The sequence below is a fragment of the Pleurodeles waltl genome, chromosome 6 (genome assembly GCF_031143425.1).
Source record: "Pleurodeles waltl isolate 20211129_DDA chromosome 6, aPleWal1.hap1.20221129, whole genome shotgun sequence".
NCBI lineage: Eukaryota > Metazoa > Chordata > Amphibia > Caudata > Salamandridae > Pleurodeles > Pleurodeles waltl.
In genome coordinates this window covers 497966980-497993868 of record NC_090445.1, presented here as the reverse complement: position 1 = coordinate 497993868, position 26889 = coordinate 497966980, and the positions used below count along the sequence as shown (strand labels likewise).

The following is a 26889-nucleotide window of genomic DNA, read 5'->3' as shown; positions in this document are numbered from 1 at the left end:
GTCACCTAATTAATCAATGGAGTTTCGATCCCTATTGATGACACGATCATCACCAGAACTCCGTGCTTAGAGCCCTCAAGTTAGTTGAGGACAAGGAGAATGGTAAGCACAGGTGTACACGGGATGCCAAATTATATTGTAGGAGTTCTGCATTGATTATTATCAATCCCATAACATTTGTTGCTATTAGGGGCCACTGCCTTACCTATTTGATTGATAACCCAGGTGCTTAGTGATCATAGGATTTGCCTTGAATTTTGGAACTCTAGGTGTGTGTACCGGGCATGGAATTCCATTCAGGGCCTCACGCCACCTGTCAATAATAGCACATGCATTAAACACATTTGGTTCCTAGTGGGTGACTTCCCTGTTTCATAGTGAGGGCCCAAAATATTTCGATAGCAAGGCACATGACAATGTAAGGTTAAGATACCCATTTCATGCATCACAAGAACATTGAAGTCCTAGTGGGTGACTTTCAAGTTTAGCGCCCACAGGGATCCGAATGCCTGTTTCATAATGAGGGCCCAAAATATTTTGTTAGCTAGGCACATGACAATGTAATCTTGGGATACCCATTTCATGCATCACAAGAACATTGACGTAAAGATCTTGAAAGACACTAGTTAAGAAGTTTAGGTTGCAGTGTACATTACCCTTCTTTCACCATATAGCGCTTTCAGGCACTATGGCATCTTCGTGTAACCCTGACAATGTTTTATGAATTCAGGGCTTTATGTTCAAAGATTCCAAATAAGAAATTGTATACAGTGACTAATTGCGATTCACAATTTGAGATTTCTTATTTGGAATGTACTAAAATGGATTTGGTAAAAGTGGTTGAAATCTATGCACCAACTTCTCTAGAATGCATTGCTATTTTGTGAACTGACCTACGTACTAATAGGTCTGTTCTCAAAATACAGAATTGTATTTGTTTGCAATTCGACCTACCACATCAGTATTCATGAGGCAGGATTTTACTTGTAAAACATTCATATATACCAGTAGGAATTGGTATTTGGATAGGGCGTCCTTGAAACATCCCTTCCAAATAGCGATTCCTAATGCTTTTCTAAACCTACTTAATGATTCAAAAAACCTTTTTTGAATCTTTAGATGAGTTTAGTACATTTAAAAAAGAGTCTTGGCTATTGTAAACCCTTCAATTTACTGAATCAGAGGGTTTGCGAACAAGAAAACCCTTTGCAGATGAAGCCCCCTATGTCTTAGATTTGCTCTTCTTTTTCCCATACACTGCAAGTTTTAGCAACAGGGTACCCTGTTCCAAGTAAGGCAAACACTTTAGAAGTGTACCCTTCATCAACATCATAAGCCGGATGATTGAACGTTCTCTACAATTTGAGGATGTTTGAGCGATCAACGTCAGTCTGAAGTCTTCCAGCTAAGCTTATCATCAGCATAGCACTCCTGTGCCTAAACCCTGTAGTTTGGCTCGGTTCCACTCCATGAATGATCATGAGCACTAGATACTAAACCATTCTATGCAAGTAGAGGTGGTACATAGATATTACACCTGTGGCATATGTGATGGGAATGTAAATGCCATATTTTTGCTACATCTGTTTCCTCTGGAGTGTTTTCTGTTTTCATGTGTCCATCTAAGTATTGCTTCTTCACATAGAAGAGTTCACCAGAAGATACATAAAATATCTTCAAACATATTCATTGGTGGAGATTGTATTCAGCACATCTAGCCGGATCGCAGGATATAACAGAAGAAAGTCTTCTTTGATAAATCCGAGCCTGCTTCACACTCTAGAGATAATCTCATTGGTGAAGCTGAACATTCCATGCCACTCGTACTACCACATATATATGCATTGTTCAATGCAAGTCAGGAAAAAAATGAGACCCTGACCCCTAGGAAAAAATGGCCATAATTAGGGTGCAGTAGCCCCCTCACACATCTGTGCAGCAGCACCTGCTGCCCTAATAATGTCTGCGCCCCTGGATCTGCACATAATACACATGGGGCCAGATTTAGTAAACTTTCACGCAACACAGTGCAGCAGGGCAACTTGGTGCGTGGCGTTGCATGAAAGGCCGAGAGCACCATTGTGCCATATCTACTGTGATATGGTGCACTTCTGCTCTCTCATAGTGCTGGTGCGCTTCAGGCAGCCGAGTGCCAACCGAGGCACCCTAGTTACAAGGATAGTTATTTCTGTGCAGGAAGGTACACTTTCCTGCACAAAGACGATTTTCCTTTTTCGAGAGCACATAGAAAATAAAAGAAAGAGGAGACAAAAAGGGTTTTCTCCTTGGTGCACCATCCCTTGGGAGGCATGACGATTTCCCACAATCCCAGGTTTAGGGACCTTTGTAGATCTGGGACTGCGTGAAATCCAAGGGTGTGTGTACGCACGGCAACGCCTGGGCTTCACCCACGGAAGCCGCTGCCTGGAGTTACACTCCCATTGCACGCATACGTTTCTTCACTGATAAAGTACTAGTGAGCTACACTCACTACATTTCACCCAGCAGTCGGCTCTCTTAACGGTGGGTTCACTCTCCTCCTCCCTCTATTACATGCCGATGGGGGAGCGGCGTGGCGTCCTTATAGCGACAAAGAATTATACAAATATGTTACCGCATGCATATTAAGTGCATTCTCCTGGTGCTCTCCTGCATCAAGCTATATGTAAATCTGCATTCCGATTCGTCGTGCACGTGTTTTCACCGTGTATAATTCAGTGTCACAGCGAACTTAAACGTGTCTGTGGTTTCAAAAGCTACTCTTTTGTAACCTACTTGCAGATTTCCTACGATGGCCACACGACAGTTAATACAGCCTCCTAGGACGCCATGTCTTCAGGAAGCACAAAACTGTAGATGTGTTGTTCAACACAGAAAAAATGCGCCATTAAACTAGTTCACTGAAAACAGGTGCTGGGGAGAACATAATGTTGGAAGACAAGGCTATGGAGTGATTCTCTAACTGAGACTCTCCTGCTTGGAGCCACTAGCTCAGAAAGCAGGGTTTAGTCAGAGAATCATAAGAAGGCCTGCCTTCCCAGCATGTAGTCTCTATGAACTGCAATTAAGTATTCCTGCAAGGTACTGCCTGGAACAATATTCGTGTTGACAGATCAAGGTTAGGCAGTCATGACTCACGTGATAAATTATAGATTATAAACATGAGACTCTGCAAGATCATTTTGTTTGCCACTGCAAATGAAAGGAAACCTGACATTCAGTGACCCTGTACTCTGACAGCCCAAAGGGCAACAACCGAACACATCAATGTTAAAAGGTTTCAAATCCTTCCTTCCAGAATAGTAATGTGGTTTGTCCGTTTTTTTCAGCCAATGACTCCTGATGGAAAGTTTAGTCCCTACAAGAATGAAATTACATATGTATAGAACGCACAGATTCCGACTTAAAGGGGAAAACGGTATATTCTGGTAGTATCTGTTAGTATAGTCCCCTACTTCTATTAAAAACAGATTTTTTGACTTAACTCCAGAGGTGCTAAGGGTGGTACTGACATTAATATCACATTAATACATTCACTCGCCAGTGGAGACTTGGCAGCTTCATTTGTAACTCTAGATTTACCACAGCCTGGATTCAGTGCCTAAAAGCCAAAAGAGGCACACTAAAATGGAAATATAACCTATGGAGAGCCAGGAGTGGCTCGTGGCCAAGCGGTGTGCAGGGGAGTGGGTTGGGGATTAAAATAAAATGAAAACAAAAAATAAAAAAATAAAAAAACTTATCTTAACTGCCGCGCGCCACTCTACGCTCCTGCTTCTCCTTGCTGCAGGCACAGGCTCCCAGCCTGCCCTCTGGCCAATCCTGATGCTGCTCAAAGCAGCATCAGGATTGGCTGGGAGTGCCCAGCCAGGGTGCTCCCAGGCAGACTGGGAGCCTGTGCAGGCTCTCTCCAGCCCAGCAACTCTTTTGCTGCCTGAGACGGCTGGCCAAACACACATGCACTCTGAGGGGAGTGCTCTGTGCACTCCCCTCAAGTGCTCGTCACACTCGTGGCCCCGCCCTTTTACCAAACAACGATAATAAACACAGTTTACTATCGTTGTTTTGTAGCTGACGCTGCTGGCTGGGTGGTGACGCTCCCCCGCCCTCATGGAGGACCCGCCCCTGTGAAGGGCATTTATCCTGAAATGTAGTTTAAAATGTAATATATTTTAAGTTAAATATGTGTGATCACACTTAACATCTATTTATCTCTGCACTGCAACCGACCCTCCAAGCAGATCATAACCTGTAGTACTTGGTAAGAAAGCAGAAGGAGGGATGAGTGTTTGGAACAATTAATTTTATTTCTATATTTGATTTTATAAATTCATTATTTCAAGTAATGATTGCACAAAAAAATCACTTTTTGCCTCTTTTTCCATGATTCCATGGTCTACAGCAGATCAGTCTGGTAGCTGTAGGCAGTGGATATCTACATGTGGGCCTATCGCGCACCTGAACAAAGGAGCTGAGGGCATGAGAAAGAAAATCCTTAGATAGCTACTGATGAACCAATTCCATTTCTCAACAGAACCACGAGTTTATGGATGAACAAATGTTTGAGCAGAACTGTGTAGAAAGTTCAATGCAGCATTATCCTCCCTCACGAAGCCCATCGCTCTCAAGTCATCAGGGGGGGACCACTTCTTGTTGCTCGCGCCGCAACAAGAAGACCACTCACCTGCCCAACTCTAATGTACCAGCCACACGCCTGCGAAGTATGCAGGAGCTGAGCGCCATCCACATCCAGTGCACTGAGCAGCAAGCCCTTACTACCAGGTAAGCAAACCAAGGCTTATGTACAGTGCTGTTAAGTTTCCATGTTCCACCGTGAGCAACGCAGCTGTGACAAAAACAGAGAAATGATCTCAATGGACGTTTGCAATTCATGATTCTTCTTAAACATGGTTTGTTAGGATTTGACTCTGAGACTGTTGGGAGATGTAAACAATGTTGTGCTTAATTTTGAAGGGAGACATGCCACGATTATAAAATACATGCAAGTAATGTGGCACAATTGCCATGTGCCTATCAATGCATAGATGTGTTTAGTCTGATAAACTAATTTGAGTAATTTGTTTCATTTGTCCTAATGCTATATTTGAACCTGGATACATTGTTCCATACCATAACTATATTGTTCTCATTCTATAGTCCTGAGAGTATGCTTGATGTAGTCATGAGTCTTTGGTCAGCTATATATTATGATAGCACACTGCCTTGCAGAAGTGCTGGGTTTCACATTCCTCTGTAAAGTCAGAGAGAGTTTACTGCAACAAGCATTTCATTCCATTGAGCACACAAATACACACATACCTGCTTAGATGTTTTACTTGGAAGAGGAACATTCGAAGAAGGAACTGATTTCATCCTTCTGTTGGAGAGGTGGCTCTCCCAGATGCCCCTCTATACACCCGAGGTGCAAAAGCAAAAAGCTTGATTAAAAAAGCGCAAACCTAAGGGAAGTTGTGGTATTATCAGAATATATCCAGAGTTGTGCTGCCTTCTTATTCACGACTTATTAGTTAAACTGATGCTTACTGAAATACTTCAAATTAAGTACTGGTGTGTGGATTGAAAGAGTATTTTTATTTATTTATTTAAGTTCATTCGGACCATAACAGTACATGCATATAAAAACAATAATACAGTTCACTCTCTAAAAGCGAAACAAAGTGCACAGTGCAGAAAGAAAGTTGTAGCACAAGTGGAAGTTTTGACAACTAGCATAACATTATCGAAGGTGATTGCTATCAGAAAACTTCACGAAGCCATAGCTAATACCACATGTAGTCTGGTTTTGTTGGGGAAACAAAAAAAACATATACACACCTAAAATCACTATACATATATCCTAACCAAAAATATAAAATGAGACAATGTAGATCTTTTCTCTTATATATATATATATCAATATACCACTGGAAGTGTGGGGTGGTCAAAAAAGAGGGTGAAACTGGATTAGTGCACCCTCAACTAATAATGCTGATTCAGCATACATTAGTTCTATAGGGAGGTGTGTGTAGAGAGTGTCTATGGAAGTGGCTTTTACGGACTAGGTGGTCTCACACACATAATAGTGTCATGCTTCATCATATGACCACCTAGCCCCACCCAGGTAAGATAGTACTACCTGGGCGGACTCAACCTCGTTGTTAAAGGAACGACAGAGGGAGTGCTGAAATCAATCTTTTTGGATATTTAGCAGGGATCCAGATGAGGTAAGAATAAAATTACCATACATGTCACCTATCCCGGTTAGTTAGGTATTTTAATAAAGGTGCATGCAGGTAAGGCTAAAATTATGATTGGGACTCAGTTGAGTTCTAATGTCTCATGGAGTCCAAAAATCAGGGACCAACATGTTTCTGCCCTCTCTACGTGCTGGAAGGTCAGGGCCATTCTTCAGGGTCAAGGATCCCCTAAAGGTAGATGCTATTAAGCATGCTCACTGAGTGGAAGAGGAAAAGTAAATGGCCTACCTGAACTGATTGCTCATATTAGGGTAGGGTTGCAGAGAAAAGAAACTGGTAATTATAATAAATATGGTGAATCAGTGTCACAAAACACAGCACACAACACAGCACACAAGGTGCTAAAAGCAGTGCAGGACCAAAAACCCACACACACACTAACATGCAATGGGGACCTACCCCAAGGAAAAAGGCGAATAGCCTCTGGTCTGGGTAATGCCGGAGGAGGTATCCCTTGTAGTCACACTCTATAGGGAGATTAACCAATGACAAAGACAAAGACGATATTGAATATACAGAATATAAAGGGAGGGGGGGCACAGGTGAGTGCCCTGAAGAGTTACTTAATGGCCAGACTAGTAAACTCGGTTGGAATTACATGGTGGGCGGAGAAGAGGAGGGGACCTCCGTCCAAGAAGTAAATATTTAAAAAAAGACAAGTTGCAGGCAAGGCTAAAATTATGACTTACCACTCCAAAGGGAATACCGGTGGGTGTACCTACATGCCGGTGCACAGCCGCTCTGGTGCCGGGATGAGAGGGCGCCCGCTCTTTAATAATGGTTGCAATCAATAAAGTGCGCTGTAAAAACTGCGCCGGTGGGGGCCGGCGTCAGGTGTACATATGCGGCGCTGCCATTAATCGTGTAAGAAGCACAGTTGTGCGTGCAGCAGCGCTGCCGCGACTCGTGTCTCGTGTATGGAGACATGGTTGGGCGCGCGGAGATGACGCGTCACGGGGGAAACGGCGTGTCGTAATACTCCCAGGGAAGACGGGAAGTGTAGTCTCCCTGGGAGAAGAGCGCCTCAATGAGGAGCGGCGTACGGCGAACGGCCAGGATGAAGAAGTCTCCCGGAGATAAATAAATAAAATGGGGCGACTGTGGAAGAGGCTCTAAATAGAGCCAAGTGGCCCTCTGGAGAAAAAGAATGAAAGAAGGGAGGGGGGGCAGTTGTGGGGGCGGGTGGGGGGCATGGGGAGCACGGAAAAAGGGAGGAAAAAAAAGGAAGAGACTATGAAGGGAAGGGAGGAGACATAAAAGGGGGAGGAAAGAAGGGTTAAGTGGCCCTCTGGGGCAAGGAGAAAAGGAAAAATGGAAGAAAGGGGTGAAAAGAGAGGAGAGAAGGAAGGGGAAATCAGAGGAGGAGAAAAAGGGGGGAAAAAGGAAAGGAAAGGAGAGGGTGGGGGGTAAAAGGAGAAAGGAGGGGCGAAAGGGGAGAAAAAGAGAAAGGGGTGTTATTGGCAGCAAGGGAGAGAGGTAGGGGAGGGGGATGAAAAGGGAAGGGAAGAAAGGCACATAGGATATGTTAAAAACCCTACAGAAGATGTCTATACTGTGGGTTAGGATATAAAAGCATAATTGAAGAAAAATACAAGGAAAAAAATACAGGAAAAAATACTCAGGCAGGCACAGGGTAGGGATGTTAGCCCAGGGTAGACCATTGAATTTGTTATTAAGGCCATTTGTGTCGTTATGTAGCCTCCATATCCATCTCTGTTCGTAGAACAGTAACTTCTGTTTCAAATTCGTTACTGTGAGTTTGAGTTGATCTATGACCACCCATTCCATGTCGTTGGGATGATGGTTACTGGTGACATAGTGTTCAGTCAATTTTGTGGCATCTCTTTTGCAGCGAATAGTGCTCCTGTGGTCGCAGATTCGTGTGCCTACTCTTCTGGTTGTCATCCCAATATACCTGAGACCGCATGGGCATGTTATCATATAGATAACGTTCTTGCTGTTGCAGTTGGTGATCTGCCTCAGTTCCCAAGGCGTTTGTAGGCCCAATTCCACCTCAAGGGTCTTTTTGGTGAACAGGCAAACACTGCAGTTGCCGCAGGGGAAATGTCCTCTTGGGGGTGGTAGGTCCCATAAGGTTCCTTGTCCGTTTCTTACGAGATTGTCCCGTGGTCGAGTGTGGACAATCATGTCCCGGATACTCTTTGCCTTTTTAAAAGCATTCAGGGGCAGTTGGAAGGGTAGTCCTCCTGAGGTTAGAATTTTCCAGTCCTCGTTTATTATCTTTTTGATTGCATTGGACGCAGGGTCAAAGGTAGTTACACAAATCAAAGTATCTTCCTTGTTGGTTCTGATGGTAGGTTGTAATAATGTTCCTCTGTTGCTGAAACAAGCAAGTTTTTCGGCTCTCCTCAAGATGTATGCAGGGTAACCTCTCGCTTGTAGTTTGTCAGTGAGCTTTTTGGCATGTTTCTTCTAATCTGTAAGCTATGTACAATTACGTCGCAGACGTAGGAACTGCCCCACTGGTAGGTTCTTCCCTGAGGGAACGTGGGTGAAAACTGCAAAATTGCAACAGGTTATTCTTGTCAGTTGGCTTATAGTATACCTCGGTTTTAAGGAGGCCGTTTTTCTCAGTTATGAGAAGGTCAAGAAACGAGATGGCCGGGTCCCCCATGGTGGAGTGAATCTTAAAAAGCGATTCAGGGCATTTAGCCATGTGACAAAGGTAGTGGCTTCCTCCTTCGTGCATTTCCAGATGAGGAAGATGTCATCAATACATCTTTTCCATATCTTGATTTTATCAAAGAATGGATTGTCATCTGTCAGAACCATTTCTTTTTCGAGGTGGTCCATATATAAGCAGGCAGACTAGGTGCAAAATTGCTTCCCATTGAGGTGCCCTGTATCTGTAGGTAGAAGTTTTTGTCAAATTCAAAAAAGTTTCTGGTAAGTGGCAGATGGGCGAGGTCTAAGACAAATTCTTGAGGAGTAATACAATCCCAGGTACTATTATTCAGCAAATTGCTGATAACTTCTAGAGTTGCTTCCTGTGGTATGTTGGTGTAAAGCGACTCAACACCGAGAGTTAGCAGTTGTTCCTGGTCTTTTTCAAACTCTAGGTTGCTTAATAGTACCAAGACGTCTTTAGTGTCTTTGAGGTAGGTTGGGATTCTTCTCACATATGGTTGGAGAAACCAATCGCAAAACTGTGACAAGGGTTCCAGAATGGAACCGATCCCTGACACTATTGGTCTCCCCGGTGGTGGATGCTTATTCTTGTGAATCTTTGGCAAAATATAGAAGTAGGGAGTTTTGGGATTGGTTTGGTTAAGAAAAGCTGCCTCATGTTTCGTTATCTAACCATTATCTAGGCCCTTCCTCGTTAGAAAGGTTATTTCTTCCTTTATTTCTGCTGTAGGGTCCCTAGACAGTTTCTTGTAGTGATGGTTGTTTCCTAGTAAGCGTAAGCATTCTTCCTTATACATGACCATAGACATTATCACTATGGCGCCTCCCTTGTCGGCTGGTTTTACAACAATCAAGGGGTCATTACTCAAGTCATTGAGACCTACTATTTTCTGCATACTGATGTTGTGGAAAACCTTACTCTGGTCTGCTTGCAGATTGTCTATTTTCCTGCTTACCGATTTCTTGAAGGCCAGTACTTCGAGTGGCATTTGTTGGCACGAAGGGGTGAATTTAGATTTTGGACGTAAACCTGTGTTCCTTTCCTGCCCGGTGTTGGGTTCGGGATGGTGAAGGAAAAAGGTTTTTAGTCTTTTCTTCCGGAAGAAATTAGCCAACTCAATTCTCAACTTCAAAATATCTAACTTGGGTGTGGGGACGAAACCCAGGCCCTTCTCTAATGCTTGAAGCTCATTGCCTGTCAGTATCTTAGAGCTCAAGTCAATGACGGTAGTAGATCTATTAGTTATGTCTTGCTTGTGCTGGGAGTCTCATTGTCTGGTTGCACCTCTCTTGCATCTTTTCTCTATCCTTTAAGAAGCGATTAAATCACGATACATTTATCTTCTATGCTTACAAATGTTAGTCATGCTTTTAAAGGTTTGCATCTTACTTGCCAAGTCTACAAATAAATATCTAGATACAGAAAACACAACCCACTTAGTATTTTAATATCTTAATATACGAATGGCATCTGCAAGACATGTTTATAGGCAGCAAATAGCACATGGGAATTATCCAAGTCATCCTCAGTATGTAATAAGTGGGGAAGAAAAACAGGAAACCCTCTTCAGACTCAAGACTTGCTTTGCATGCTCGGCAGGTTGGCATAGCAGAGCAATCTCGCCACCTGCTTCTGAATTTGTTCACAGGCAAGATCCCACATCTAAACTTTAAAAAGACACATTCAGCATAGGGTAATTCTATTCGATCCAGAAACAATTCAAATTCTGGAATACACTTAACATCTATAAATCTCCTTGTCAGGGTACCAAGTGATGAGGTAGACAACTATCTTTCTAGGATGTAGTTCCAGTATCTTTTCTTTAGGTGGCCCAACATTCCCTTGGTAATCTCTCCAGATTATCCCAGGCTGCATATAGGCCCAACTCGTACATTCAATTCTTGATATGTTTGAATCTTGTCCAAGGTTTTACATCAGCAAATGCTTGTTGGAGAGGGGTTGGGAATTTACTAATCTAGAGCCCTATCCAGTAAATCAGTGGTTTGAGGGCTGCAACATATGCTATGTTGTTTAGACCTAGATCTAACTGCATCAGTTAAATGGCGCACTTTGGGGCAACTGAAGTATTCGTCGTGTAAAATTATTTTTTATTTTCTCCAAGTCCTTATTTTGAGCTACGCCCGTATCTCTGCACCACAGAGGGCCACACCAAGCCCCCCTAGCACATTAGATTTCAAATACAGGTGATATCCGTCGGAAGTTAGCTTCATTTAATTTCTTCACGGCCGCTGACCTAACATGCTGTAGGGTTACCTGGCTCTTCAAACTCTAGAGTGCCCATGATAGTGTACTTGCAGTCCTTACACCCATAAAATCAAAATCTATAGCTTGCTCCAAGCTGGTAGATCCCCGCTTCACTTTCCCTCTGAATGACCAATGGGGGTTGAAGGTCATGAATTTGGTTTTAGAGACATTGATTTCCAAGCCCTAGTTCTTGCAAGAAGCTGAAAACCGATTTGATGTATTCTGTTCGCCCAAAGTGGTTTTTTAAATTAGTAACGTATCATCTTTGAAGAGTAAGGCAGGGATTCTTTGTTCTGCCAGTTCAAGGTACTCACCTTACAGCGATCATCAATTTGTTCAGCCTGTCTGCAGTATTTATCACACCATAATGTGTCTTTTGTTTTTAACATTTTCGCCTTCAGATTCCTGTAGAAATACTTCTTGATCGATTAAAAATATGCATAACAGGGGATTCTTCCTTCGCTTGGTTGTCAAGCAAGCACCAGGAAGCACTAACAGCTGTATAAATGCAGGTGAAGGATTGGCTTCTATGCTATAGTTTAAATAAACCGATCTGTGAATTGGATTAAGGGCCCATGTTTCTGAGAACAAGCAGATGTAGAAGTTGTTGATAAAAGCTCACTATTCTGCACCATTCAACTTGGATTTTAACCTGCTATATTCTGAGAGAGCATCTTAATATGTGAGGGTAGCATCTGTGGTCCGTGAAGGGGAAGGGATTGGGCATATCTCCCCTTGTTGTTTAGCTTCAACAGTAACTACTTATATTTGGCTGCTCTGGGGTGGGAGTAGTTAAGTACGTAGTCCCAAGCAAATTCTCCCTAGCATGTATTAAATGCCCTTGTTGAATCAGTCAGTCTCACTGAGATCAGTATCAGAATGACTATCAGTTGGTACAGGAAGAGTTTTTGCTGTGTACTAACAAGTGGCTCATTACATTGTCTAAAAAGAAGATGCTCCTTTATAGAGGGGAGTTATACTTAAGCTGTATTGAGGAGCCCTTTGGGGGTGAGGTCCACAAGTCTAAGTTTCCTATCCCAGCTGTAAATTCCTCCTTGTGCAGATCAAAAGCTATGTAAATGTGCTGCTCATTCAACAAAGACAAGTGCTTCACATCAACAAGATCCGATTATATCACAAGGTCAATAAGGCCATATTCAGTGTATTACTTTATTCTTGAGTGATTCATTATCCTCTCTCACCCCTAAGGATAATCTGGGAACAATAACCATATATAGTTTCCTACCAATACCTCTGTGTGCTTCGATCTTAGCATGTGGCCCTCCCCCTCTTTAAGGTTGTCTGTATTCAGTTTTCCACTTTTCTCCATATTGTTCCACCAGCACAGACCGCAGTTGAGTAAAGGGGGATTACATCTATATTTCCGCCTCTCGGGTTCTCTCTCAAGTAGGATCTGCCTTAAACGGCTAAATAATAGACTGGATGTTTGCATGGGTTCCCTACTCTAGTGTGTTCTACCCCACTAACTGTCACTCGGTATCTTGAAATGATTATTCAGGGTATGATTCTAGTCTAGGCCAGTGCACCCATGTGAAGCCTCTCCCTCCCCCCTGTTACAGCACTCCTCTTCGAGAAGCTTCTTCACTTGTTTCACTCTCCTCCTCCCCATAGATGAATTGGCCACAATCCTTTGATTCAGTTCAATAATAGTTTAACATGCATGAATACTTGACAAATGTTTCCCCCATTAGTACAATTATCTCTTTAAAATTACAGTCCTTATAACAGTGACATCCCATTGCCAATTCATTTATAATGTGCGATGCTGGACCTCTAGGAGCATTCATGTTAGGGAAATATCTGGCTCTTTCATAGATAAGGGGGTTGTTTTGCTTCATACAGCCTACCTCAGGGATGATGATACTATAAACTGAACCACACTCATAAGATCCAAAAGAAAGAGAAAACATGCTTTATTAAGTAAACACAAGTTTTATATTTGTAACGTAATTTACCATTTGACCTAGAATCTGGGAATTCTTGCTTTCCACGTCCTACTCATTTGTATTTCTGTTACAAATTCACCAGTTGTTAAATATCTATGTCCTGTACACCCTGCTATGGTGCATGATTGATAACCTCACTGCAAGGAAATACTATATAGTGAACTCATGAGTTTCCTATTAACAAGGGCCAAATGTTCAAACGTCAGGTTTTGCGACTCGCAAATTGTGACATTTAGCGGCTCGCAATTTGCGAGTCGTGAAACTTGATGTACAACAGTGTCTCAGACACTGTTTGCGATTCACAAATAGGTTGCAAGGAACCTGTCTCATTAATATTCATGAGGCAGGTCACAATTCGTAACACATTTGGTAATGACCACACTCACAGGGATAGTGGCCTGCTGAGGTCAGTAGACGACCATGTCTGTGACTGCTTTTTAAATAAAGCAGTTTTTTTTTCAAATGCAGCCCATTTTCTTCATAGGAAAACGGTATTGCAAAAAAAAAAAATGAAAAGTTTACTTTTCATTTTTCCAGTGTAGGTAGTGGTCTGAGGAAAAGTAATCAACAGAGCATCTCTGGATGAAAATAGAAAACTAGACAGGGCTTCTGGAGGGATGGGATTGGGACATCAACCCTAAAGCACTTCTTTCTTCTCCAACAAGAGGGACTTCAAGTCCAAATCTCTTCTTAAGACTATCGAGCTAAGGGATATATAAGTACATCTGAAGAAAAGAGATATGCCAAAGCCATCTAACTGAGTGTGGATCAGGATTGGGGAACTCCCATGTCTTGATAATAACACAAGTGTAATTAACCATGCTCAGTGAGGCAAATCAATCAAAAGTATGTTTTCTTTTTTAATAAAAGTGAGGATAAGCCACTCTGTCAGAAAAACAAGGCAATGCGTTAGTTTGTAACTGCACAAGGTAGAAGATGTGTCAGTTCCTTACTGGCAGGGGAGGTGACGCATCGGTTCTCTCCTTGCAGGAAAGGTGACACATTGGTTCCTTACTGGAAGTGATGGTGAATTGGTGGGCAGGGGAGGTGATGTGTCAGTTCTGTCCTCACAGAAAAGTGAAGCGTCAGTTTCCAGACATGCACCTTGCTGCAATGAGGAATCAATGCAAAAGTGATGCCCAGGGCCGATGCTTGGAAAAATCTATGCAGGCTGTGATGTAGGAGCCACGATGGAACAGGTTCTGCGTTGATCCTACAGGTGCTACATTGATTCTTCTACAGCAAGACAGGTGCTGCATCGATTCTTCAGCTGCAAGGCAGGCACTGTGTCAATTTTCAGTTGCAGCACATCTATGCATGAATTGTCTTCCTCAGGACACCAGTTTCCACTTCCAAGGGCCCAGGGACTGGATTTGGCACCACTTGGCAAGGCAGGACTCTCAGCAGGAGAGTCCAGGCACTGGCACATTAAGTCTTTGATTGCCCTGAGACTTCTGACAGAAGGCACACTCAGTTCAAGCCCTTGGAGAACCTTGGAAAGCAGGATGTAGAAAACAAAGTCCAGTCCTTTTCTTCCTATGACAGAAGAAGCAAGCAGCAGGCCAGCACAACAAAGCAACAGACAGAGTGGCAGTCCATCCTAAGACATCAAGTTCTTCTTCCTGCCAGAAAGTCCTCTGTCCAGAAGTGTTTTAAAGTTGAGGTCTCAGAGCCCCAATACTTATACTAATGTCTGCCATTGAAGTAGGAAAACTTCAAAGGAAAATCTTTGTAGTACCCAAGACCCTGCCTTTCCTGCCCTGGCCCCAGACACACTCCAGAGGGTTTGAGACTGCTATGTGTAAGGACAGACAAAGTCCTATTCAGGTGCAAGTGCCAGCTTCTCCCTCCACTCTAGCCCAGGATGATCCATCTGAATTTGCAGAGCACACCTCAGCTCCCTTTGTATGACTGTCTAGAGTTCACAAACAGTCCAACTTTCATTTGGATCCAGACATGTATTCCACAGATAGGCAGAGGCACAGAATGGTTAAGCAAGAAAATGTCCACTTTCTAAAAATTGACTTTTCAAACTTACAATAAAAAAAAACAACTTAAACAAAGGATGTCTTTTTTAAATTGTGAGTTGAAATACCACGAACTCCAAATCTCTATCTACTCCCAATGGGAAATTACACTTGAAAGATATTTAAAGGCAATACCCATGTTTCCCCTATGGGAGGGATAAGATTTGCAACAGCGAAAAACAAATTTAGCAGTATTTCACTATCAGGCATGTAAATTCCTGTGCATGTCCCTCCTTTTAAAACACTGCACCCTGCCCATGGGGCTGCTTTGGGCCTACCTTAGGGGTGACTTACCTGTAGTAAAAGGGAAGGTTTGGGCCTTCCAAGTGGATGCACTTGCCAGGTTGAACTGACAGTAAAAACTGCACACACAGACACTGCAGTGGCACATCTGAGGCAAGTTTACAGGGCTACTCACGTGGGTAGCACAATGAGTGCTGCAGACCCACTAGGAGCATTTCATTTACAGGCCCTGGGCACACACTGTGCACTGTAGTAGGGACTTACTCGTAAATCAGATATGGCAATTGTTAGACCTGACAGCCTTAGGGTGGTCACCCCTATCTTTTTGCCTGCCTCCCTCCAATTTTTGACACTGTTTTTGCTGGTTTTAAGACTCTGCACACTTTACCACTGCTAACCAGTGCTAAAGTGCATATGCTCTCTCCCTTCAAACATGGTGACATTGGCTCATACCCAATTGGCTTATTTAATTTACTTATACATCCCTAGTAAAGTGTATTACATGTGCCCTGGGCCTGTAGATTAAATGCTACTAGTGGGCCTGCAGCACTGATTGTGCCACCCACATAAGTAGCCCCTTAACCATGTCTCAGGCCTGCCATTGCAAGGCCTGTGTATGCAGTTTAACTGTTCGACTTGGCATTTAAAAGTACTTGCCAAGCCTTAAAACTCCCCTTTTTCTACATATAAGTCACCCCTAAGGTACGCCCTAGATAACCCATAGGACAGGTTACTATGTAAGTAAAAGGCAGGGCATGAACATCTATGTTCTATATGTCCTGGTAATGTAAAATTCCTAAGCATGTTTTACACTACTGTGAGGCCTGCTCCTTTTATAGGCTAACACTAAGGCTGCCCTCATAAACTGTTAGAGTGGTAGATTCTGATTAGAAAGGGGTAAACAGGTCATATTTAGCATGGCTAGAATGGTAATACAATATCCGGCTGACGGGTAAAGTTGGATTTTTTATTACTCTTTTAGAAATGCCACTTTTAGAAAGTGAGCATTTCTCTGCACTTAATACCTTCTGGGCCTGGTTTATATTTTTTTAGCGCTGCATTTGCGTCATTTTTTTACGCTAAAGCGGAGCAAACGTACAAAATTCAATTATATTTTGTAAGTTTGCGCCGCTTTTGCGTCCAAAAATAATGCAAATGAGGCGCTAAAAAAGTATTAATCAGACCCTCTGTGCTTCCAATCCACGTCTGGACTGGGCTAGTTGACAGCTCCCTTGTGCATTTCACTCAGACAACCCCGAACACAGGATGCTCAGTCACACCTGCACACATTTGCATACTGAATGGTTCTTCATGGGCTGGAAGGGTGGAGGGCCTGACACTTACTTGTCAAAGGACAGTGGCCTCCCCTCACACAATGGACTGCCAAACCCCCTACTGGGACCCTGGCAGGCAGGATGGAACTGAAAGGGGACCTTGTGCACTTCGAAGCCACTCTTTGAAGTCTCCCTCACTTCAAAGGCACATTTGGGTATATAAACTGGGTCACTGACCCTACCAGCTCAGACACTTCTTGACAAAATACCTCCTAGGAAAGAATCTCTGAACCAGAACCTTGTAACCTGCTAAGAGAAGCTGCCTGGCAGCCCAAAGGACTCACCTGACTGCTTTGCTGTAAAGGACTGCTGCCTTGCTGTTGCCCTGCTGCCTTGCTGCCCTCTGGCTCTGATGAGAATTTTCTCTCCAAGGGCTTGGATTGAGCTTGCCTTCTTTTTCCTGAAGTCTCAGGACCAAAAAGAGAACTACTGCAAGGAACTACTTGTGCAGCAAAAATTGATGCACAGCCTGCGGGAATCGATGCACAGCCTGCCCTGTGGCATCCTTGAACCGGAATGGCACAGCCCAGCTCCCCAAGTGGAGATCGACGCAGCGCCAGCATTATGACCAGAACTTTGACGAACAGCCCATTGGATCGAACAGGAACGACACAGCCCAACTTCCTGCAAGAGGAATCGACGCAGTGCCTGCCGTACGACAGAAACTTCCCCGCATCGCCCACCAGATCGACGCAGCTCCTGTGAATTCGTCCTGCACACCCAGGATTTCTCCGCATCGTCCCCGGGGTGTCCAAATACCCCACAACCCAAAGAGGATCCAAGCCTGCGCACCGGAAATCGACGCAAAGCCCTTGCAGCATGGAAAAGCATCAACACATCGTCTCTGTGTGCCCGGAGAAACCAACGCACACCTCCCCGTTTTTAACGCATTTCCTCCTCTGTGGTCCCGTGCAGATAATTTAGACGCAAACCAGGTACTTTGTGCTTGCAAGAGGCCATTGTTATTTTTCAGAACTTAAACCTCATCTTATCATTACAAAAGTGATATTTCAACTTGTATTTATCAAATCTTGATTGTTTTGACCCTAATCTACTCAGATACATATTCTATATTTTTCTAAACCTGTGTGGTTTATTTTTGTGGAGTTTGCACTGTGTTATTGCATGATTTATTGCACAAATACTTTACACATTACCTTGTAAGTTAAGCCTGACTGCTCAGTGCCAAGCTACCAGAGGGTGGGCACAGGATAATTTGGATTGTGTGCGACTTACCCTGACTAGAGTGAGCGTCCTTGCTTGGACAGGGGGTAACCTGACTGCCAACCTAAGACCCCATTTCTAACAGCAATCATGGATAAACCAATCAAGAATACAATTAAGGTATAGAGCACATGCACTTTAGAACTGGTCAGCAGTGGTAAAGTGCCTAGAGTCCTTGAGCCAGCAAAAACAAAGTTCAGCACAGGATCAAAACAGGTGATCAGAAGCCAAAAAAAAGACAGAGGAAACTATACCAAGAGCTGACAGGTCTAACAGGACTTGTTCTAAAATGCAAAAATTACTACTGCCCTGCTTCAAGCAGCCCTCGGTAAAGTAGCCCTCATTTAGGTTCCTTGTTGGGTTTTTTGGGAAATAAAAAAGTGCATCTGTTTGTCTCTAGGGACATTGACATTTAGAAGCAAGTCTTGTGCTCTATTGGTTCAGTATTGCTGCACACAGTATAATAAGATTTCCTGGGAGAGCAGTATTTGTTAAATGAAGAACTGTGGCATCATGGAGGGAAACATTTATGGTTGAGGTAGAATCGACATGTTGGAATCCTTATTCATAGGCAAGCTGCTGGAATTGTAATGAACTTGTAAGTTTACGCTTTTAGCAAGTAGCTAAGCCTAATTTATAAAATGCATCCTCACATATCATGAATTGCGCAAAGCCAGATATGATTTCCATGTGAACTGGGAAGGCAGAACAGTAAAGATTCACATAATAAGATAAATGTTGGCTGCTCAATACAAACCATTAACAGTTCCAAAAATGTCTACTATAATTTCTGCAGCAATCTAATTGTGCAAATGCACGTTGCAAGATTTGTGAGAGCTGATGAGACATCCTAAAGGAGTTAAGCTGGTGAAATTGTGATTTTGTAAAGAATTCTTTGCAGCATTAACACGATAGCGTCTTTTGGTGCCAATAAAAACATGAACACAAATAATACATTAAATTTAGGTTCTTTCATCCTGCTTTGATCTCCAGCAGTGTCTAATTGCACCCTGACTACTGACTTTCTTTTCAGTCTATCTTCCACGCAACCATTTGCAAAGCTAATCTGGACTCATTCTGATGTAATTAGGCAAACACCGTGACTAGCTACTGTTGACAAGATATTTGATCCGTCACAACATATGAGTGATGATTTTGTTCAACATGCTCAACCCCTGTGTTATCCACAAAGGGGTCTTCCAAGCCATTCCCATCTTAGAGGCTTGTTGCATTAAAAGTTTCATTTTCCTAGCATCACAGTCATGTAGGAAATGCTATTTCTAAGACAATATTGCATTAACAGCTCTGTTTCATTAAAAAATAAATAAACTGGAGTCTTTGAACTGGGCACCAAAACCCCTGGTAAATGCATTTGAAATCAATGCATACTTCAATCACAAGATGCTTCTAGTTGAGATCACTATGAGTCCATGTAAATGTAGCATCTTCTATAAACACATTCATCATACAGAAAGTCAAGACATTACATTTTGTGTATAACTATTTTGCACAGGGTATTTTCTTTCCTGCATCATTTCTTCTCACTTGTAGGTATAAATAAGCCTTGAGCTGTGCACAGATATCAAATGGTAAGCATTGTGATGTTGGAAATTGGGTTACTGATTGAGGGGGGTGAAGTCCTACTCAAGCAGCAGTCACATATTCTGTAAGGGGGAAGTCACAAGCAAACCCCAAATTAATCTGTGCTCAGCCCTCTAGTAGCTTGGCACAAAACAGTCAGGCTAAATGTAGAGGCAATGTGTAAAGTAGTTATGCAGCACTTCAAACAGTATTATAGTGAAAACACAACACAAAAAATCCAGCAACAACGTAGAAAACAATAGAGTAAAATATAAAAAGTTATGTGACATAAAAATGGCAAAAATCCAATCAGTAGAACCATCGAAATGCAGTTATAAAAATGTAAGTGAAAATAGTGCCTAAAAGCACAAACCGCCAACTGTAGTTATCTGGTCGCGCTGGACTGGGGCAAAGTCACAAGTTCAGGCTCACTGCAATAGAATGTGAGCCAGATACAGGAACCAACATAGGCCTGGTGAACAAAAGTACCTTAAATCCTGGTTTGTGGAGCATTGCAAGATCCTGCATCAAGGAAGAGTTGCTGAGCTGCGGTTCTGAGGAGCAGTTGGGCTGCAATGCCTGGTCCTCCATTGTCATCAAGTATGCTGTTGATCAGGGGCTTGCGATACGAAATCCTGAATTGAAGATGCATCGTGCACTGGCTGTTCCCAGGCAAGCTGCAGAGCTGGGATGTGGAGTCCTGCGTCATTGTCAAAAATGACATTGACAAGGGACTTGTGATGCAAGGGCCTTTGTGAAGGCTGCATCGCACATCTGTGGTTCCAAGTGAAGTTGTGCATCAGAGATCCACTGCATAGCAGCATTTCCAAAGTTGCAAGGAGCTGCTTAGTGCTTTGTCAGTTCTTGCCATAGAACAAAAGCTGAGCTGGCAAAGCTCCTTCACGCTCTCTTCCAAGGGTCCAAAACGGGGGTGGCACCATTTGGAGGCAAGACTCAAAGCAGATTGAGTTCAGGTGCTCGGGTCAAGGTGGTTGGAATCTTCTCTGTCCCTGAAGCTCTGATCAGGAGGCCAGACAACTAGCCCTTGGAGTCACTTCAGTGGTCCTGGGATCAAGATGCAGTCCATTCCTTTCACTCAGGCAGCAGGGCAACCGAGTAGAAGCTCTTCTTGCAGAGTAGCACATTATTCCTTCTGAGTCATCCACAGGCCCGGAGATGTACTAAAGAGTTGGGAATGAGGTTCCAATACTTATACCTCGTGTCTGCTTTCAAGTAGAAAACGTTTTTAGAGAATTTCCTTTGAAATACTTCAAGGTTCCTGCCTCCCCTGCCTAGGCCCCAAGCTGTCTGCATGACAGTGCAGTGGGGACACGTTCTTTGTGTGAAGGCAGGGCACATTATGTTCGGTTGCAAGTGGGGCAGTGGCCAGTTTTGCCCGCTCATCCTGCCAATTTGCCAGTTGATGGCTCATCCAGGCACACCTAAACCCTTAATTGTGTGGCTGTTTGGAAGGAGTACGCTGTCCAGCTGTCAACTACACCTAGTCATGTGACCCAGGAACAGCCTCCAGGCACCAAATAGTTGGGACAAGGAAATGGCAACTTTCTAAAAGTGTCATTTTTAGAAATGTGACTTGAATTCTGAATTTACCAGTAAAGAGGGCTTCAAGTTACTCTAGAAACCAAACTCGAAATTCCTACCTGCCTCCAATTGGAAGTTATCATGTATTAGCTGTAATAACTTAACACAATGTTATCCTACAAGAGAGTTAGACCTTGCAGTTGTGTAAAATGAATGTAAGAGTTTTTCATTACCAGGACTTGTAAAACTTGAATGCTCATGTACATCTTTTTAAATACACTGCAGCCTGCCCTATGGACACCTAAGGGTGACCTATATATTAAAAATGAAGGTTTGAGACTGCAAAAGGTTTATTTTGGCAGGTCGAAATGGCAGTTTAAACTGCAAACACCGGCAGCAATGGCATGCCTGAGATATGTTTAAGGGGCAACTTAAAAGAGTGGCACATTCAGTGCTGCAGGCCCACTAATAGCATTTAATTAAGTTACAGCCCTGGGTATGTGTAGTACCACTTTACAAAGGACCTAGAAGTAAATTAAATGTGCCAATTGGGAGTAAGTCAATTTTACCATGTAAAAAAGCAGACAGCACACACACTTTAGAACTGATTAGCACTGGTAAAGTGTGTAAAGTCCTAAAAACCAACAAATTGGGTTCAAAAAGCAGGAGGGTTAAGGAAAAACGTTTGGGGCTGGCCCTGCAGAAAGGGCCAAGTCCAACAGTTCCCTGTATAGCTATTATTGTGAGTCATGTGTGTTAAAGCTTTTCATTATAATGTGTAATGTAAGAATTAGGGTTTACAGTACAGTTTCATATATACCTTTCTGAGAGTTAAAAAATGTACATAACATAAACATATTTAGTAGTAAATGGTAAAAATAACATTTTTTGCAAAATTTAAATATTTGACAATCATAAAACGTTTTCATTTCAAAACCCGAGCATTCACAAAATATGAGCACCTTTATAATTGCCTGCCTACAACTGCACTTTATTAATGTTAAATGCCTATCAATAGTATTGATAAGCATCTTAATTGTACATGCTGCCATCTAGTTTCCCTAAGAAAACCATCTCAACCTCAGATAACAATTGCACATCGTAGTGGTTGAAGCTAAATTTCATAATTTGGCCCTTACACCCAGACAATGTAATTGATTTGTGTTTTGTAGAACTGTTAGTGGTCCCATTGTAGTACAAAAAATAATCCCCTATTCCCATTTTCTCCAAATATTTTTCAAAGGAGCATTGGACCTGTACATTGAATGTTGACCTTAAAGTATTCATTTTTGTCAAATGTTTATTGTTTAGTCCATATTAGCCAAACGCTAGCTGCCATTAACATATGTTGCATTTTCCAATTCCTTATGTATCGTCAGTGTAAGTTTCTCATTTAACGACATATTCTGATCAAATACATATCTGTGTCTTTTGTCTCTGAAATATCTTGGTCTTGGCTTTACCTCTTTCCAGATGATAGATTGGTGATCTGGAAAGAGACAGCAAATGTATGAGGGTATTTTAGTCCATGTGATGATTCAAGCAACATCTCGCAATACTAGAGTTAAAGAGAAATAAAACTTTAGACAAAATACCCAGATTTGTCTTTAAAATCTATCAGTGGGGCATCCCTGGTATCTTGTGCTCGATTCCTGAGCTGAGAGACATATTGGCTATCTCTGTTTTTGAGAGTGTCCATATTCCTTTTTCTTCACTCTTTCGTTGACTACAGGCCAGTGGTTTACACACGACTGTAAAGCCAGCAACACTATAAGGTCATCTCTGCTTTTGTTCCTCTCCATTTAAAAGTGAGGTCACTGATTTGAGGAAAGTTTCTGATCATAGGATATCCTCTATGACGTTGGTCTGTTCACCACCTATCAGTTCATTGCTGTCAAGTACCCTCGGTCCTTTTTGCACGCTCTACACATAGTAAAATACCGTTCTCCAACATTTCATGTGAAGATTTTTCTTTACTTTTTGCTTTCAGAATGACTTTGGAGCTCTATTGTCTGCTGTCTCACAGGGCATCAATCAAAAGCAAGATTAGATTAACATCACCAACAGGAATAATGAGTTTTTAAAAGTTTAAACAGCTCAGATTGTTAGCTGCAGAGCTAGCACGAGGCTTCCTAAGAAGAGATGGATAAGCTATTAAAAGGAACATAATTCTTCTCGGGTTCAATTTATTTATCAATCAGTTTACAAATGTCACAGGCTAGGGCAATTAATTATTAAAATCTGTATATTAAAGACAGTTTTAATAACTAAACTGGCTAATTATAGAATTATATACATTATATGAACTTTAAAAAACATGGAAGATAGTGAAAGATTGCAGCATACCTATTACAATAAAATGCAAAAAAGGGAGAAACAAATGACACCTATCAATTTTTTTTTATTTCCGCCTTTCATAATTTTTTTATTGCTGCCTTTCAGCAGTGGGGCGATGGTAGTCATTTAGAAAGTCAACCATACAAAGTAATATACTCAGAAAGTGTGCGCCATACACCCTATTCCGAAATGTTTACACATTACATTTTATTGCTATCTGGACCTAAGTTACCTAATGAGGGAACAGTATGTGATTGTTTTTTCTTCTAAGATGGTTGGCACATGCGATTAGAGTACACTCAAATGTTACCAGCCAAAGATTTCACAAAAGCAACTCCCTTGTTGCTTATCAAATTATTTAACTTTATTAGAGCTCCCTTCAAGGCGCTTAAGCTGACTAAATCATTAGATCAGCAGTACTGCCACCCCATGTAACTGGCATCACTGTTTGTATGAGGCGGCACAAACTGCAGATCAGGATTCAACACAAAGACACCAAAATGAGGGCACACCAAACTTTTGTAACCCATTGTCACAGTTATGAGCAGAGAGAACTCACCTGTCAAAGAACACAGGGTTTAGACAGTATAACACCTCTTGGGGGGATTGAGTCCTCAGCACCTCTGCTTCACACCAATATTGTATGATGCACAATCTACAAATGAGATTGAATCAACAGACAGGGACATGTGAAACTCACTTGTTAGGTACTAGCTGCCCATATACATTTCCATATTGCTTGTACTCAATGTGCCTCATGGAACTAATCCTCTAAACTAACATATGAAGAAGAAATTGAATGGTGTTAGCATAGTTTCATCTTAGGCAGATCCAAAATATCTGTGATCACAGGATGCACCTAGAAAAGTATTGAACTAAATCGTATGAATAATACCTGGGAGGAAAAAATTTATTTGATGTCTTTTAATTTGAGATCTTAACCCAGGCATTCTGAAATGTCCTTAGATATGATGTGGAAACGTATTTGTCATATGCATCATTACTTTAGATATCTGCCAGATGACCTTCACAATTCCCACCACATTGCTGGGATTGGTGAAGGGGTGTATATACATTTCTAGTGTTATCCACTCTTAAAATGTGATTTAGAAACAACATTTAAAACACTGTACAATCTGCAACAAATATGTTGTTTATGAAATATTACTGAGTGAAAATGCATGTTTATGGCCCACACTAGACCTCAGGACCTAACAAGCTGGGAAAGCCATAAGGAACATTATGTCACACTGGTCTTCCCTACTTTTGACTCTCCGATTCCAGGGCATATTCCTCTACTAATGTTCAGACATTTATATAAGATTTGTTCTGAGAAAGATTCCAGAAAAGCCCAAGAGAAGTTGCAGACTGCATTCTTAGGAATCTCATTGAAGTCCCTGCTCTCAATACTTCAGTAAATTTGTGGCTGTTCATCACGAAAGCTGTCCAGTTCCCCAAATTCCTAGAACATTTTCATAAATCGAGAACATTAAAAATGATAATTAATCCACACTGCAATGCTTCTATACTGTTTATCAGTTGATTTTAACTTTATGAAAGACACAACTAGAAGTTGCATGTGCACACATTTTCAATCCGGATCACAAACACTGTAGCTCAAGGATTGGAAGCAAAAGTTCAGAATAATACTATTTAAAAAAACAAAACGGAGTCACCTTGGATTAAGAAATTACCCAAACAATGTGTGATGTAGAAATGAAATAAAAATGCAGGACTTGGGCCCTTTCCAAGAAAGTGTCCGTAACATCAATGCAGATGGTGGACACTGAGATCTAATTAGCGAGACAAGTAACGCTGAGTCTGCTTCAGAATCAATAATGATTCACGGCGGTCTCTCAGTGCCCGCCAGTCAAAGGATTACAGACATTTTGAAAGAGAAAATATTGAAGCTGCCTGGACTATAAACTGTAAGGCGAAGAATGTACCTTTTGCAAGAGGGTCTGTGTATACAGGATCTTTACCTACACACACAGTCAAACATATGCGTGCACACACCAACACATACTCTTACATGCTTACAGTCTACATTCTTAGTTTCAATTCACTTTTGTATAGGAGGTTTTGCACAAGTATTTTGTACATAGATTGCAGAAAATGGGTTGTGGGCGTGTGTGTTTGATCTGTTTTGTAGGACACAAAATGGCAATAACCAATTTATAAGGTAATAATACCCAAGTGTGAATAAAAGATTTACTGTTGGTAGAACTCAGACAGAGGTGCTATTTTGAGAACAAAAAAAAATCTTTACTTTTCACACCTCCATTAATCTAATAAAAAAGGAACAATAGATAAAAGTTTGCCGGAAGCACATTCATTGTGATGTGTTTTACATTGATATAGTGACTTCACTTCTTCCTCGAATTTTACAAATTAAAAACTTTCACATTACTCGCTTGCAAGAAGAGGAAGACCTTCCCTTGAAATTGAACTTTAAGTTTTGCAGATTATCAGATTGATTCAGACATTTTCTCAAGTAATGCTTTACAAACTAAGATGTCTCCTCGGTTCTGCATCTCAGAACTTATGTCTGTGGAAAGAAAACGTATTTTCTTTTTGTTAGACCTGACAGCCTTAGGGTGGTCACCCCTAACTTTCTGCCTGCCTCCCTCCACTTTTTGGACACTGTTTTTGCTGGCTTTTAGACTCTGCACACTTTACCACTGCTAACCAGTGCTAAAGTGCATATGCTCTCTCCCTTAAAACATGGTAACCTTGAATCATACCTGATTGGACTATTTTATTTACTTATAAGTCCCTAGTAATGTGCACTCTATGTGCCTAGGGCCTGTAGATTAAATGCTACTAGTGGGCCTGCAGCACTGGTTGTGCCACCTTAAGTAGCCCCTTTTCCTTGCTCAGGCCTGCCATTGCCAGGCCTGTGTGTGCAGTTTCACTGTCACCTCTACTTGGCATTTAAAAGTACTTGCCAAGCCTAAACCTCCCCTTTCTCCACATATAAGACACCTCTAATGTGTGCCCTAGGTAACCCCTAGAGCAGGGTGCTGTGTGGGTGAAAGGCAGGACATGTACCTGTGTAGTTTACATGTCCTGGTAGTGTAAAACGCCTGAATTCGTTTTTGCACTACTGTGAGGCCTGCTCCCTTCATAGGCTAACATTGGGGCTGCCCTCATACAGTATTGAAGTGGTAGCTGCTGATCTGAAAGGAGTAGGAAGGTCATATTTAGTATGGCCAGAATGGCAATATAAAATCCTGCTGACTGGTGAAGTTGGATTTAATATTACTGTTCCTGGGCTGGGAGGGTGGAGGACCTGCTCTCACACAAAGGACTGCCACAACCCCTATTGGGACCCTGGCAGACAGGATTGAACTGAAAGGGGACCTGGTGCACTTCTTAGCCCCTCTTTGAAGTCTCCCCCACTTCAAAGGCACATTTGGGTATAAAACAGGGCCTCTGCCCTAACTCATCAGACACTTGCTG

General features: G+C 42.2%; 1 protein-coding gene across 3 annotated transcripts in view; it reads left to right on the top strand.

The window, feature by feature from the left end:
* The window catches only part of KCND3 (potassium voltage-gated channel subfamily D member 3), a 933785-nt gene that overhangs the window by 879758 nt on the left and 27138 nt on the right, over positions 1-26889 (top strand). For 2 of the 3 annotated variants that reach the window (XM_069238663.1, XM_069238662.1), the window contains one exon: positions 4535-4782. The exons of the other annotated variant lie outside the window; for it this stretch is intronic. In XM_069238663.1, coding sequence (XP_069094764.1) covers positions 4535-4782 — 248 coding nt within the window. The remainder of the gene's footprint in view (positions 1-4534; positions 4783-26889) is intronic. 3 annotated transcript variants of the gene reach the window in all.